General features: G+C 41.4%; 3 protein-coding genes across 3 annotated transcripts; 2 read left to right on the top strand and 1 right to left on the bottom strand.

Annotated features, from left to right (window-relative positions):
* Window positions 1–183: 183 nt before the first annotated feature.
* On the top strand, window positions 184–4,775 carry zbtb8a (zinc finger and BTB domain containing 8A). The gene is made up of 4 exons (XM_049739765.2): window positions 184–377; window positions 1,842–2,713; window positions 2,800–2,969; window positions 3,707–4,775. The coding sequence occupies exons 1-4, from the start codon at window positions 313–315 to the stop codon at window positions 4,019–4,021; spliced, it is 1,422 nt and encodes a 473-aa protein (XP_049595722.1). The 5' UTR covers window positions 184–312; the 3' UTR covers window positions 4,022–4,775.
* A 1,466-nt stretch (window positions 4,776–6,241) lies between these two features.
* hmgcl (3-hydroxy-3-methylglutaryl-CoA lyase) lies at window positions 6,242–10,532 on the top strand. Its single transcript, XM_049739768.1, has 9 exons — window positions 6,242–6,387; window positions 7,052–7,135; window positions 7,234–7,341; window positions 7,477–7,572; window positions 7,659–7,807; window positions 7,883–7,946; window positions 8,665–8,853; window positions 9,344–9,469; window positions 9,997–10,532. Exons 1-9 carry the CDS (start codon window positions 6,298–6,300, stop codon window positions 10,096–10,098), a joined length of 1,008 nt encoding a protein of 335 aa, XP_049595725.1. The 5' UTR covers window positions 6,242–6,297; the 3' UTR covers window positions 10,099–10,532.
* A 338-nt stretch (window positions 10,533–10,870) lies between these two features.
* gjb3 (gap junction protein beta 3) lies at window positions 10,871–13,527 on the bottom strand. Its single transcript, XM_068652910.1, has 2 exons — window positions 13,089–13,527; window positions 10,871–12,471 (listed from the first exon to the last, which is right to left on the bottom strand). The coding sequence occupies exon 2, from the start codon at window positions 12,414–12,416 to the stop codon at window positions 11,553–11,555; it is 864 nt and encodes a 287-aa protein (XP_068509011.1). The 5' UTR covers window positions 12,417–12,471; window positions 13,089–13,527; the 3' UTR covers window positions 10,871–11,552.
* Window positions 13,528–13,824: the final 297 nt, after the last annotated feature.

Raw genomic sequence — 13,824 nt, 5'->3', positions numbered from 1 at the left:
CTCTGAATATCAACCCTCGACTTTCACGGGTCACTACGGCAGATTTAGGAGACTTGTTATTTTGACTTTTAAAAGTATTTAATCTTGACACGAATACCACATTGTGCATGCAAAAGCATCTCCTAAGCATGGAGCTGGAGCTTTAAATGGCTCCTTGAACCCTCGGGCACCCAGTTAATAAAACACCCACGTCAGCACAACGCTCCAGTCTCTCTCGCCGGGTTTCGGTCTTTAGGGCTGAGCAGGAAGTGGCTGACTGTGGACCCTGATCGCGAGAAAAAGGCCAAAGAAAAGCCTACAGGCAAGCCAAAAATGGATATTGTGACCGACGAGGGGGAGAACAGCCTCTATCGGGCGTCGGGTGAATCCAACCACCAGTGAGTATCGATGGGTTTTTATCACGGGTATCATGGCGAGGGGCGTAAGCGGGTCCTGTCGAATGCTCGCGCCGGGAGAGAGTCGCTGCATTCGGGTAAGCGAGGCAAATCCTCCCCGCTGCTCGTTGTGCTCCGGACCTCCGGCAAGAAGTGTGCGAGGGCGGGGTGTGGGGGGGTCCACTTGAATAAAACGGGCGTTTCCCCCGTATAACCCGCAAACGAATTTCCTTAGAATAGTTATATACTAACAAAAGCCAGCACTGGGTTCTGTTGGGAGTTTTTTTTTCCCATTGTGTGCTGGTCGCAGCCTGAAGTGGGCGTCGCTCCAGGACACTGGGCTGCTCTGGCGCGGCGCTGCCCGCTTTACCCTCGTCGGACTACCGCACTCTCGCGACGCTCTGCAGCTTCGCAAGCATCAAATCGCTCCGATTTAATACATGCACATACTTTATATTGCATTCCATCGTGAAAAGATTTGGGACACCGTGGTTTGCGGGCGGGCGGGTGGTTTTTCTCGGGCGATGCAGCCTGTTAGGCTTGATCGCATAATTAAAAATGAATGTGTGTCGTAGTCGACATGAGGATGAGGAAAATGGGTTACTGTCCCCAAAAAAAGGCTATGACTGTGGTTTAGTGGACTTAAAGCTCGTGCCGCTACACAATGTTATATTCTCTCTCCTCGTTCTCGAGTGCGGTTGTAGCATCGGATATGAGACTTGCTACGCGCTTCCATTAAGGGTGATTACAGGGATTTGTCACCCGAAGCTCTCTGCCTGGTGTCGGGTGTAGCCCAGTTGTTGACGAAGTTTGATTGAAGGCAAGATTAACCAATAGTAGTCTAGAGTTTGATCGAGGAGGCGGAGCGTCTGCAATGGGGTACTTGTGCAGCATCGTTTAGGTTCAGGAAGGTAAGTGCTCTCCCTTTATTTAAGAGTAGGTGGCTTGATTGACACTTTAAAAAAGTGTTGGTTTGCTTCCTTTTCCGGATCACATGGTTAGCTATCTCAAAGCAGCATACATGCTTAACCATTTTTAAAATATGAGAGATCTATATAAAAAAATAGACATGGTTATGCTATCTGGTGGAGGCCTACTCAAGATAACTTGCACATCAAATAACACAACAAATCTCCTTCTACGAAAACTGAAGTCTGCTGGACAATACAAACGATTAAGAGTCATATTACGAGAAGAAATATTGGAAGATGTGTTAATTGTTGTTCATCTGGTAACTGCATTGAATAGAAGTCAAGTAAAAATAAAATTCACAATCTTAAAATAAAATAAAAAATATCTTCACAATAATACATGTACTTGATGTGAAAATGATAGTCATGAGATCCGAGACTGTATGATCCGATACTATTTTCGCTCAGTCAACTGCAAATGCTGTGATACGTGAAGTGCTTCAATGCTCGTTTAGCTAATAAGATTAAAACTGCCACACACTGCTGTGTCCTACAGGCAGCCTCAGCGATGGTTCAACACGGCCGACATCACGGCGGCTCACCAAACCAACCTGCTGAAGCAGCTCAACCAGCAGAGACGTCAGGAACTCTTTTGTGACTTCAGTGTACTGGTGGAGGGCCACCTCTTCAGGGCCCACCGCAACGTCCTGTGCGCCAGCAGCGGCTACTTCCGCATGCTGCTGACTCAGGGACTCGATGGCATGTCGGAATCTGCCAATGCCACCTTTGACTCTTTCAGCCCTGAGATCTTCACAGTCATCCTGGATTTCATCTATTCGGGCCAGCTGGACCTCTCCAGTCAAAATGTGATTGAAGTGATGTCCGCTGCCAGTTACTTGCAGATGAACAATGTCATCAACTACTGCAAGAATTTCATCAAATCTTCTTTGGACATCAGCGTGAAAGATGAAGACAGCGATCGATGTCACAGCTTGTCGGAGACCTGCAGCTTCATCAGTGGGGCCGGAGAGGAGACAGCAGATCAGCAGCAGCAACAGCGAGATCAACGTTCTGAAAGTCCACCACCTGCACTATGGACCAGGGACAGCTCCAGATCCCAGTCAAGCTTCATGAGCAAAGATTTGGAGAAGGACATTTCGGGTCCGGCATTTAAGACCGAGCCAAGTAGTCCTGCCAATGACATTAACACGGACTTTGAGGACCCCCAGGACCCTTTGTATACATTGCCAGTGCCAGAGCGCCGGCGTGGCAGAGGTGCAAATAAGAGAAAGGCGAGCAACAGCACCCACTCTAACCACCATGATGACTCAGACATCCAAGAGGCCAGCACACTGAAGGCAGAGAAGGCTGATGAGCTTTATGCCAATTTACCACAAATTGTGGGTGTTGTTGGAAACTTCGAAACCGGTAAGCACAAAGCAGCGACATTTGGGGAGTCCGAAACCAACGCGGTAAAAATATTGACTGCGACGGCTTCTCCTTCTGCTTTACAGAATCCAATTCCGCCATGCGCTTCAAATGCCCTTTCTGTACACACACGGTGAAAAGGAAGGCTGACCTCAAGCGTCATTTGCGCTGTCACACTGGCGAGAGACCGTATCCGTGTCAGGCCTGCAGTAAGCGATTTACTCGTCTGGAGCATCTCCGCAGCCACTTTGAGACGGTACAATTCAGGAGTATTCTTTTGCTTTTTGGCAAATCTATCAGGAAACTGCACCATTACCACCAGTAGGATGTCCTTTTTTTTTTTTTTTTTGTTGCATAGCTTCCATTTTTATCAGGAGGACCGACAACAAGATTTTGGATCTGTGGGAATGATTCATTCACATTGTTAGGTCAGGAGCAAGTATAATTCCATGTATCATAACTATTCCATATATCGGTATCAGATCAATACTGGCCTGATTTTAAAGTATTGAGTACTCGTGGAGGCCGAGACCGATACTCAAAGGGATATTTGACTAATGTAGCTATTTTCAGAATTAAAAAGTTCATATTTTGTAACTTCATTCCTTTTCATCTCCAATTAATACATTTAAAAAATGCATTTGGCTCAGGTAACAACCAATTACTGTTTAGCTTGTGAATTTCAGATGTTCAAACCAAGAAAATTGGTGAGCTGTGATAGGTCTGAGCTGTCAACAATTGTTGAGACACAAATGAATAGGCTGGGTCTCAGGAATATATCATCATCTGTGTCTCAATTTTTAAAGGAATCGAAATAAATCAAATGTTATACATCAAAGGTACGAGAGGTATCATTACTTAGCATCGGTGAATGCTCAAAGGCTGAAAGGCTGAAGTGGTATTGCATGCCGTATGTTGTTTGTAAACACAGTAGCTAATAGAGTACACCAAATCAAATGACAATACTCTGTGATCTGTGTTACATGTTGTCAGATTCATCAAGCCAGGAAGCTGGTGTGCAGGAGGTGTAAGTGTCCGGTGACTGAAGACTCTGGCCAAGTGGTGTGTGAGGGCACACGGCGTTACCGCATGTGCCCGCTGTGCGTCCACGAAGTGGGCCGCGATACTATGCCCATGGACAGTTTGGAAGGAAGCAATGAGGAGCCGGCGCTTTTACTAGGTGTGGACGGCGAGGAGGAGCAGAGTAATAGGGCCTGGATGGCAAATGATGACGACGACTTGGCCGAAGACTCCGGAGCTGACCTCATCATTCAACAAGTGGATGACAGCGATGAAGAGCTGCAGTGACATTTGACCAAAGTGCGTGTGTGTGTGTGTGCGTATTCATGCATGTGTAAATATTGGCTGTGGGGCAACATGTTAAAGTCATGCCTGAGAATGTCGTGTGATCCGATTAGAAACATGACAAGAAATGTCAATCTGGTGTGAATGGCCACTTCAACCAGAGTATACAACTCGCCAAGAATTGTAAAAATTGGATGCAGCTTTTCCGGAAAGATTGAGTTGTTTGATATTCGTCTATATTAAGACAAGGGTAATTTTTAATAAAAAGTGCCGGCCACTTGTCACGTTGCTAATCCAATGATGTATGTGTGTATGCATAAGTTTATTATGATACGCTGTATTATTCTTTTACTGTAATATAACTGGCTGATCAATTATTTCAGAGATCTTTTTACTTTTGTGGCAAGCTCACTGAGTTTATGTATATGCGGTATCTAAAGCATGCATCTTTAGTGTTTCTTTCGTAGTGTTTCAATGGTAAGCTCTTAGCGTTATATACAATTTTTTGCATAAATGGAAAGACTTTTTGTTTTTACTTTTGAAGACATTCAGCTCTGATAAAAAGTGAAGTTGGTTGTTGATTGAACCTGAAAAAGGAGAGAAAACTTATTTAATGAAGAGTGAATGATATGGAAATGTTCTGTTCCTTTTATCATACAAAAGCTACCTTATATGTTATGACAGTAAGCCAATTAAAAGTTGTTGTTTTTGTTTTGTTTTTTTAAACTTTGGGACACATTAAAGATATTTTTGTAGACTTCTCTTGGTTGGAAATTACATCCTAAAATCAATAAAGTTCCAACTCAGTTAACTTTTCAATTAAATGAACAACTTACAGTTTAATACTTTTCAAACTACATTTTAACTGTATGAATTGTATTAAGACACATCAAAGAAGTTAATTTGTATAAAACCTTTTTACAAAAGACTCTCAAAGGACTCCACAGGTTCACAATTGATAATACGAGTGACAGCCATTGCCTTGGTTTAAACCAGGGGTGTCCAAACTTTTTGCAAAGGGGTTATATTTGGTTAGATGAAAATGTATAGGGGCCAACATCTCGGACTGACATTCCTCAAACCAATACTGTTGTAAATTAACTTGTAAATATGTAACTATATCTTGTGCTGTCTGCAAATAGGTTGATATTGCAAATGAGAATCTATTGTCAATTGCATCACCAGAATAGATAGGAAGATTAAAATAATAATAAAGTAAAGATAGGTGGATATTGCGATGGATAATCTATTGTCAATTGCATTCCCAGGATAGTTGAAGATAAATGATAATAATAAATTAAATACAAATGAACGATTTTATGAAAGTTGAATAAAAAATTTTTACATGTTTGTTTTATTATTGTATTAATAACAACGTTGATATTGGTGTTTCGACTGCAGTAAATGGGCCAGATTGTATCATGCCAATTTCAAAAGGACACCAAACGGTGTGTGCGTGAACTGGGAAGGGATAGGGGCGAACGGGCCCACCGGTCATGAGCGCTCGCTCATGTGCGCGTTCCCGTTCGTACGCGTTTTTTTTCTGTGGCTCGCTCCGGGGTGCGCAAGTCCCCGTGACGGTGCTCGCGGGCCACATAATATTGATTTTATGACACGATGCTTCGGGGTGGTCCAATTTAAGACACGGGCCGGAATTTGGGCATGATGGTTTAAACCCTTCCAACTGGGGGAAAAAAAACTCATTGAGGCAAAAAAAGAAAAGAAGAAGAAACCTTAACAAAGGACCACAAATTGAGTTCTGTTGCTGTAGAATGTTATATAAAACAGCATACGAGTCTATTTAAGGAGACATAGTGCCGCAGGTATGGGAAAGTGGTTCTTCCTCAGAATTTAATTTTCCCGGTCTGGTAGTGCAGAACTACAGCCTCTGATTTAAACATTGATCGCCACCGAGTCCCCCTTGACCAGAAGAGGGAGCAGAAATGGCAACAAAAGAGGCCAAAAACGAATAGTTAAGCAACATTTTAACTTTACACAACGTATTAACTTCTAACAAGTCATTACGCTGCGAGCATAAATTGGACAAGTGTTGTTTGTGACACACGTCATAATATTATTAACAGACGTTTCCATAAAATGACAACATAGATGCACTGGTGGGAGCCGTGAAAGGAGGTTCTAAATAAATTAGATAAAATGAATGGGATAAAATTAATAGCCTGACCAATTTGTGGCCGCTAGAGAGCGCTGACGTGCCGTCAAGCAGGTTAAGCAAGAATTTCAGCAGAAGAAGTCCGACCGGAGGATACCGGACCAACATGGCGGCCGTGTGGAGGCTTGTAAACAGAAGTGCCTTGAGCTCAGCCGCAATCGGACAACAGTACCTGCCGTTCAGCTCCACCGCGAAGGTTAGAGCACTTTGATGTGTGTGGATTTGAAGGTCAAGCACTTTTCAGAGATTGTCTTTAAATGGTTTCGTTTGAGATTCATTTTGTTTTCCCCCCACTCTGAAAAGAAAGGAACATTCCCTAAAAGAAAGTAGCACTTGGCATTTTGACATCAACCTCAGAACTACATCTGGATGTATACGCAGTATAAAGACACATTCTTGGAATGAAAACTATTTTATCTCAGAATTTAGTCGGACTGGGATGTTTCTAAATCTGAATTGTAAATGTTGCTATCGTCCAAAACAGGTCAAATCAAGTGAAAATTTGCCAAATTATAATTATTCCTTATGTTTACCAGCTTTACTTACTAGGATGGTCCTGCAAATGTATGTGTAGCAGTACAGTAATATTTGTTATTTATGATATTGCCCTCCTGTGTATATTTTCACCAAATTTATTTAAAAAGTTGCATTTAAAAAAAAATTACAAATATAAACAATTAAATGTTCTTCCGTTCAATGGCAAACGGTACAACAAACCTGTCAACAAAATAACAGGGCTTTCTTCAAATATTAACTGTGCAAAATTTAAAGAAATTATAATAGATGAAGGGAGAAAGTCTTGCTGTTTACATAGAATGACCTTGACCAGGCTCTTTTTGAAGTGATGTTTTTATGTGTAGGCTGGTGTAAGAGCAGGTTACACGCTGCCGGAGAGAGTGAAAATAGTGGAGGTGGGACCCAGAGATGGCCTTCAAAATGAAAAGGTGCTATATTATGATGATTATTTCATGTTAATGTATTTCAGTTTTAAATGGTTTTCAAGTTTTAAAAAGTGTAACACATTTACCATTTTCTTTGTCAGACTATCGTGCCAACAGAGACCAAAATCCATTTGATAGACATGTTGTCAGAGTCAGGGCTGTCAGTAGTAGAAGCCACCAGCTTTGTATCGCCCAAGTGGGTTCCACAAGTAAGTCTGTGTCCGACAGTACGTCACATGTAAACGGTGTCACGCCTTGCACATGCAAATTGCACCACTGAAACTGCAAAACTACCCATGAGCATTTGCACACCTTGCTTTCAGTGTTACTGTTCCCTCTTACAGATGGCAGACCAAGTGGAGGTGATGAAAGGGATCTGCAGGAAACCTGGGGTGTCTTACCCGGTCCTCACTCCCAACCTCAAAGGATTCCAGGCTGCTGTGGGTATCGAGCACACCTTGTCCATCTGTTCGTTTGCCATATTTAGAACTTGTGATAGCGTTTCCCTACTCCGACATCATCCCAGGTGAAGGCCGGCGCCTCCGAGGTCGCCATATTTGGTGCTGCATCTGAGATGTTCAGTAAAAAGAATATCAACTGCTCAGTGGATGAAAGTTTACGGCGCTTTGACGAGGTTGTAAAAGCGGCTAAAGAGGCTGGCGTACCTGTTAGAGGGTAAGCTAACCGGTAACTTAAAACAAACTTTTACTGATTAATCAATGACTGCACGTCATTTTGTCGTCCCGACAGATATGTGTCTTGTGTTCTTGGCTGCCCATATGAAGGCAATGTTCTTCCTGAAAAAGTTGCACATGTAAGTTCTCACTTAAATTCATCAACCAGTGCTTATATTGTACTCATTCAGCCTTTTTCAGCAGTCAAAATTATTATTTCGTCTTAAATTTATTTGTTAATCAATGCCTTTAAAAACACAGTTGCCAATCGCTGTCAACTGAAAATGACATCACATGTGCTCAGGGAACAACCAATCACGACTCAGCTTGCGAATGTCACATGACCAAACCCGGAAAATGGGCAACCGTCATTTTCAGTCAACAGCAAATACCAAATTTCTTTTTAAAGGTATTCATCCGACATGAAAAATACTGAAGTTATTAAATTAATTACAGACAAAATATTAACATTTTACTGCTTTTAAGGCTAAATAAGTATCTTGTTAACAAGCCTTAAACTTCGAGTCAATTTCTCTATACTGTCATTATGATAATGATGGGATGCAAATAGTAGATATTTCAATTCCCTAAGTCAAAATGCCCAAGAATAAAATAATTTGAGAACTATCTGCGTGCAATCCATGCAACAATGCTTCAACATTCTTTTTTAGTTTCACTCGAGGGGTTGAACCAGTCAGTCAACTAGTCCACAAGTTGACTTTACAACTATGTATTGATATTAAGATTAATTTGTACTTTTCTGCCTTCAACTCCAACGCTCTCAGCAAAATGTACATCGAACAAGGGAACACAGCATAGTCAAGACTACTGGCTCCTACAGTACAGGTGTCTTTGCAGGTGGCAAAGCGTCTGTACTCCATGGGCTGCTATGAGATTTCCCTCGGCGATACAATTGGAGTGGGCACTCCAGGCAGCATGCAGGAAATGCTGGCAGCCGTGAGCCGTGACGTGCCAGTCAAGGCCTTGGCCGTGCACTGTCACGACACTTACGGGCAGGCCCTCGCAAATATCCTTGTAGCCTTGCAGGTTTGTTGTTTCAACGTTTTCTCTCGCTCACACTGTGGCTTGCTTCAAGATGTTGTTGTTACTCCCAGTGGAAATTTAATCAAAAACTCACATAAAAGATTTGAACTTTGTTTATTTTAACACTCACAGCTCACTGAAGTCTGGCCACTTCCAAACATCCGTGCTCTAATAATGCTGCATTTCTTCCAGTGACATACTATTAAAACTATAAACGACTGATGAAAAATCAGCGATATACAGTAGTAGGGCGAATCGATAATCTGCCTCGCTGCTATATTGTGGCAATATTCATAATTTTATCACGGACACACAGATGTGTTGTGTTTTTCTTGTGTATCTTGTATTTTACTGCTACTGGACACAGAATTTCCCTGAAGGAGTAATCCCAAGGGATTAATAAAGTTGAGTCTAAATCTAAGTCTAAGTCTAAGATGTACCTAATGTGAGTTTTTTGTGGGTGTTGCTTGTCATGACTATCTTTTGCCTCTAGATGGGAGTGAGTGTGGTGGACTCTTCCGTTTCGGGGCTAGGTGGTTGCCCTTATGCACAGGGTGCTTCCGGAAACGTTGCCACAGAAGATGTTGTCTACATGCTTCATGGACTTGGGATTCAAACTGTTAGTATTGGTGTCTGTTTACACCATCCAGAAATTTGGGGGTAACTCAAATTATCTCAAAATTTCATGAGATTTGAAAAGATTACCGGGGGGATAAAATAAAAAGTTTTATGTTAGTTTTAAGTTTGACTTTCTCTTGTTATCAGGTGAACAAAACCATTTTGCAGCATTGGAAATGCTTTGTGTTAGAATATGAAATTCAGAAAAAATACCTGCTTAGAAGCAGATTTGGACATGGTACAAAAAAATGCTGTCCCAGGTGGTTCGCATATTGAACAATTGTGAAGTTTTGTGAAGTCAAACTATTTGTTTAAATGTTGAATTTTTGATGACAAATGTAAGATTATCTTATTCAATTTTGATTGCCAAGGACATGTAGTTACTTAATTCATTTTAAACTGTCAAATTATGTGGAACATCCTTAATTTTTGACAATGTTTTATCGGATAATCATCATAATTGTTATGTCGCAATCACTTGCAGCCATCTTTATTTATCTTGGAATAAAAATCATCTCTTCTTCCTAGGGAGTGGACCTCGCCAAGCTGATGGACGCAGGAGCTTTTATTTGTCGAAGCCTTAATAAGAAAACCAGTTCTAAAGTGGCTCAGGCAACCTGCAAACTGTAGGAACATTTTTAGTCGTGAGAATTTCTAACTGTGGTTTCATCAGCACACACACGTACCGAAACTGTTCCCTTGCTCCTCCATATTGTTTATTTGACTGCCATCATGACAATGTCCCTTTGATTTTTGCATGATGTTGATGCGTCAGAAATACTATTCACCTCAATCATTTGAATCTCTTTGTATGACGGCATTGTTTGGACAGTGCCTTAAATAGAGCCAGTCTAGTTACATTTTGATTGATCAACTCACTGTTGATGAAATGTTGTGTTGGTCCTGAAATCTCCATTTCTATTATTTCCACTCACTCTTGAAAGAAATTTGTAATTGTGAGTATTTTTTCATGCAGAATTTAAAGTGTCATGTGTTATTTATTTTGTCAAATGCTGAACATATAAAACTTGAATGACAGAAATAAACACTTTGGTCCATTCAAACGTCTTTCAGTAAGTTTTTGATGCATTATAAATGCCAGCTATATTAAAGGTATTTATTTTATATTTAAGGATATTGATTTTTAAAATACTATTGTTGTTTGTCTTTGTAACACTCCAATCGTTTTGTTTGTTCAGAAAGTAGTTCAGTCATTGTACTTTTGCCGCACCTCACAGGAACCTGTCACACAGGCAAGCTGAGATTCTTACTGCATGCCTCAAACACTTAGACACAGAAAAAAAAATTGTAATTTGCAATTGCCCAATCAGATGACTTTGCAAATTAAATGTTTGTGTAAATACATGTACATGTAGTATATGTATATGTACACATCGACCAGTCATGTTCAATAAATTTAATACGTATAAAAATAAACAACTTATGAAAATTACATATTATACAAAATTCTCAGGGTGTTGTAGCATTAGGCAGCACAGCACAAACAGCAGCATTCCTTTCGGCTGATTTAGATCAACAGTGGTCTTGGAGAATGCGATGTTGACTAAAAATCCCAAACAAATAACAGTGTGTGTTGTAAGAAAGTCCTGAATGTGCCTGCTTAGGATTTAGATGAGGAAATACATGACGTGCACTTTGTCACCCTCATGAATCCAGACAGCATGCCCAACCCCCACAAAAAAAGTAAAAAAAACGAGTTTTGAGCTCATTAACATACAATTACAGTTGTCAGCCATAGTGGTGTGCCCACATTCCAGAAACTTGACCACCATCAAGTGACTTGAGCTCTGCTTGCAGGTGTTCCCAGCACATCAGATTTACGTACATTGAAAAGCTGGATGAAATGCACAGAGAAATTTACGTCAAGGTATGTCCGACCAGTGTCCATTCACAATTAATTGAGTCTATTAGTAAAGGCCGAGAGCCTTTACTGTATTGACTCAAGTTACAGGGGCTGACACGCACTATGGTTTGGCCCATAGCTCTAAATGTGTTTTTAAGACTGCGAGTGAGTCATAGCCCAAGCACAACTGATGGGTTTTCAGTCTCTTTAGGTTTGGCTCTCAGCAAGGAGTAGACAAATTTGGAGCAGAGGCCCGAATCTTGTCATCAAACTTCAGCATTGACAATCTGTACTCTGGCTTGTTTGCAGACTTGAAAGATGGAGGCTTATCCTCCATGTCCATTTTGGGCAAAGGGTCAATGCAGTTGTTGAAAAGGTCATCTATGTACTCTTCGGTGGTCACAGGGGGGTTTTGTTTGGGCCTCTTGTTCTTTTTGACAATTCGCACGATTCTCTTGGCGATGAGGTAGATGATTTCACAGATGTTGAGGACGATGCAGACCGCAGACGCGCCCACCATGAAGTAGGTGAACACTTTCTTCTCAGTGGGATGGCCGATGTAGCAGTCCACTATGTTGGGGCAAGGAAACACCTCGCACTTGACAAGCCTGGGCAGGTAGAAGCTGTCATAAATGTGGTGGAGGATGTAGAGGAAGGCGATCTCGATGCCCGTCTTGCAGAAGAGGCTGATCAGGTAGGTCCACCACAGGCCGCCATGTTTCTTCCCCGTGTTGCTGTAGAGTTTGGCGTTCTCACCATTCTTGACTTTGTGCTTGCGCTCGCGGTCATCACGGTAGGCCACGTGCATGACCACCATGAAGGACGGGCAGGAGACGAAGATCAGCTGCAGCGCCCACAGGCGGATGTGCGAGATGGGGAAGTAGTGGTCATAGCAGACGTTGGAGCATCCCGGTTGCTTGGTGTTGCAATCAAAGTCCTTCTGCTCGTCACCCCACACCCGTTCGGCTGCCACCACATACACCATCACTCTGAATACAAACACCACGGACAGCCAGATGCGCCCAAAGGCTGTGGAGTATTTGTTCACCCCACTCAGGAGAGCTTGGAATGTCTTCCAGTCCATGATTGGCTAGTTGATCAGATGTGTCTTCGATGGAGCTCTTATTCTTTACAGGGTTCTGGTTTGAAGGGCAAGCAGATGACTGTGAACATTTGAACTCAGTAACATAATGCGATCTCAGAAGGCAACACAAGGGACAGTTTCAAATTCTCAAATATATAAATAATATAATATAATATAATATAAATTACATACATATATACAACAGGTTAAAAAATTTACATAACAATAGGCTCATTTAGTCTCAACATTTGAGAACATTTACACATCAATTAATGTCATCCATGAGAAAAGCCTTGCACTGTATCCACATTCAACTTCTATTTCCGGGTTTTATAACTTGATTTATCAGTTAAGCGTTAACACTAAATATATTATTTGACTCATATCAATTTGAAGTTTAAGGTTATATGTCGTGTAGCTTTTTATGCTGTCACAAAATTGTTTTCAGAATTCTCACAGTACGACGCCTATGACACTCTGATCGCTTTTGTTGATAAGATCAATTCTAGTTTATAAAACAAGTCACATAACTGCGTTAACGTGTAAAAAAACTTTTATAAGCCAACAACACTTTGAGTTCTGAGGTTTCGACGACTTTTCCATTTGTTCATTAGAAAAACTCTTATTTACGACCCGACACAAACGCGCCAGAGGAGGAAGCGCTCATCTTACCAAAAGACGTCTCAGTCCATTTGCGGTGAAGAAGATGATCGATCAATCGTGTTGCCAGCACATTATTGTCGATTATTTGACGGTCGTTTTTGCCTTGAAACACAAAGAGTGGCAGTGCGTTCAGGTAAAGGAGCGCACGCTTGAGAAATGCGCCTGTGGGTGTGGTTAGAAAATCCAAAAAACCACAGACTGTAGGGAGCCCAGATGTTACTCCCTCCCTCAAGCCTGTCTCACGCTCTCATTCACACTACGCAGCACAGTTCAGCTCACACTTTTTCTTCGAATATTAAATTACTGTACATGATAACCCTTATCACCTTTTACCTGTCTCTTCTCAGGTTAGGAATTCTTGCGTTTAAAGGTAATGTTTTTGTAATCCTATGTTGTTTGCTCTCTGTGTTTCCAGGATTCCAAGTCTTTTGTCCTAACTTGTTTTCAGAGACAGATCCACCCTCCACTGTTTGTTTGTTTTTTTTTTTTTTTACCTGAGCGTGCATGAACAGCATGCTCCTTTTGTGAGTCAAGCTGTGCGTCATCATCACTTTTGAACACATTGTTAACTACTGTGATGTACATCAAAATCATTTTGTGCAAGTTAAGTCGGAATGTTAAGTTGTTAACACTGTGACACAAGTGTAAAGTAAACAAGACACTATTTACATCACAATATAAAAACTCAAAAAATGGTTAACAAGGGCATGGTTAGCTGGAAACTTCGTATTAGCATCTGGCCTAC

The sequence above is a fragment of the Syngnathus scovelli genome, chromosome 14 (genome assembly GCF_024217435.2).
Source record: "Syngnathus scovelli strain Florida chromosome 14, RoL_Ssco_1.2, whole genome shotgun sequence".
NCBI lineage: Eukaryota > Metazoa > Chordata > Actinopteri > Syngnathiformes > Syngnathidae > Syngnathus > Syngnathus scovelli.
Note: the sequence above shows the minus strand (reverse complement) of the source record. Positions and strands in the feature narration are given on the sequence as shown.

What these genes read in the sequence shown, in the direction of transcription:
- gjb3 (XM_068652910.1), bottom strand. Translation starts at nt 12,416, where the DNA reads ATGGACTGGAAGACATTCCAAGCTCTCCTGAGTGGGGTGAACAAATAC.
- zbtb8a (XM_049739765.2), top strand. Translation starts at nt 313, where the DNA reads ATGGATATTGTGACCGACGAGGGGGAGAACAGCCTCTATCGGGCGTCG. An exon ending in TCGGGTGAATCCAACCACCA is followed by an intron (nt 378 to 1,841) that starts GTGAGTATCGAT and finishes TGTGTCCTACAG; the next exon opens with GCAGCCTCAGCGATGGTTCA. An exon ending in TCCGCAGCCACTTTGAGACG is followed by an intron (nt 2,970 to 3,706) that starts GTACAATTCAGG and finishes ACATGTTGTCAG; the next exon opens with ATTCATCAAGCCAGGAAGCT.
- hmgcl (XM_049739768.1), top strand. Translation starts at nt 6,298, where the DNA reads ATGGCGGCCGTGTGGAGGCTTGTAAACAGAAGTGCCTTGAGCTCAGCC. An exon ending in GCTGGCGTACCTGTTAGAGG is followed by an intron (nt 7,808 to 7,882) that starts GTAAGCTAACCG and finishes TCGTCCCGACAG; the next exon opens with ATATGTGTCTTGTGTTCTTG. An exon ending in TTCCTGAAAAAGTTGCACAT is followed by an intron (nt 7,947 to 8,664) that starts GTAAGTTCTCAC and finishes GTGTCTTTGCAG; the next exon opens with GTGGCAAAGCGTCTGTACTC.